At 45.5% G+C, this 1320-nt stretch overlaps 1 protein-coding gene across 1 annotated transcript in view; it reads left to right on the forward strand.

The window, feature by feature from the left end:
• Pcgf6 (polycomb group ring finger 6) overlaps positions 1–1320 on the forward strand; it is a 38287-nt gene continuing 36967 nt past the window's right edge. The window contains exon 1 of the mRNA XM_010626516.3: positions 1–16. Coding sequence (XP_010624818.1) covers positions 1–16 — 16 coding nt within the window. The remainder of the gene's footprint in view (positions 17–1320) is intronic.

Consider the following 1320-nt stretch of genomic DNA (forward strand, 5'->3'; position numbering starts at 1 on the left):
ATGCCCAGCTTCATTAGTAAGTCTTTACAGTGCAGCAGGCAAGGTGAAACACACCTGTAATCCCATCACTCAGGAGGCAGAGGCTGCAAATTCAAGGCCACCTGGGCTACCTAGTTTATTCAAGATCAGCCCAAACCAGGTAGCATTTTCCTAGGTGTTTTTAAAAATTAGCAGGTTTGCCATGCATAATGATTGCATTCATTGTGGAGAGTTGGTACAAGTACATAACATATCTTAATTCCTTTTACTTCCCCCAGCCCTCTGCTTTTACCCCCTCCCTCCATCTCTTGGTTTCCTTCGCATTTGCAGAAGATTTGTCTCTGTACTATTATCTATCTTTATTTTGCTCTTTAAATCACTTATACTTTGGGCTTCTCATTTAAGAGACAGCCTTTGATGTTTAAGCTCATGCGTCTGATGTATTTCAGTTAACATTACGGTCTCATTATGGTTTTTCCACGAGTCACGTTCATCCATCTTCGTGGCAGTGTAGTACTCCATTGTGTGTAAATACTACATCTTCTTTTTCTCTCTCTAGTTAAAACTGGGGAGCCAGGCATGGTGGTGCGCACCTGCAATCCCAGCACTCAGGAGCCGAAGCAGGAGGATCACGAGAGTTTGAGGCCACTCTGGACTCTACAGTGAGTTCCAAGCCAGCCTGAACTATACAGTGAGACCCTGTCTCAAAAAACCAAAAATAAATAAAATAAAATTGGGGAATGGGGTGAGGTAGGGTGTTGGCAGGTAGGTCTCAGTTCCTGCTTAGAGGACCCTCAATAAATGTGTTGCAAAATGTAATTAACTTCTCATTATGTGATGGAGTGTCAGACCCTCAATATTTATTGCAATAAACATATGACGGAGTATCACAGATACCTTCCAATAGAGGTTCCAGCTTGTAGCAGCAATGTATAATTCCTCAAAATGAGTAAACCTAAATATTTGAAAATAGGAATTTAAAACTTCCAAATGGAAATAAACTCAGGTTTGCCGCAGAAGAAACAAATACTGGGCACTCGGAATGAAACCGTCATTATTTGTAGTACCATATCACCTTACGTCTAATCTGGGGTCTGTGAGCAAGTTGTTGAAAAAAGAGTATCGTGCCTGAAACAGTAGCGACTCGGTCACTTGAAAGTTGGTGAAGAGGCTCAGATCTTTCAGAGGAATGCCCGCAAACCCCGCCCCTCGCCCCTGAGCAGCACCTGGGCCTAGGTGAACCACATTTCCCAGCGGCCCCTGCGGGGCTCCGCGCCTGCGCATTGACCGCGACGGGGGCCGACGGAGCTCCCGCGCTCTCCTGTCGCCTGGCCGCGCCCG

Source organism: Fukomys damarensis, unplaced genomic scaffold, assembly GCF_012274545.1.
Source record: "Fukomys damarensis isolate Sample0158 unplaced genomic scaffold, DMR_v1.0_HiC HiC_scaffold_8, whole genome shotgun sequence".
Classification (NCBI taxonomy): domain Eukaryota; kingdom Metazoa; phylum Chordata; class Mammalia; order Rodentia; family Bathyergidae; genus Fukomys; species Fukomys damarensis.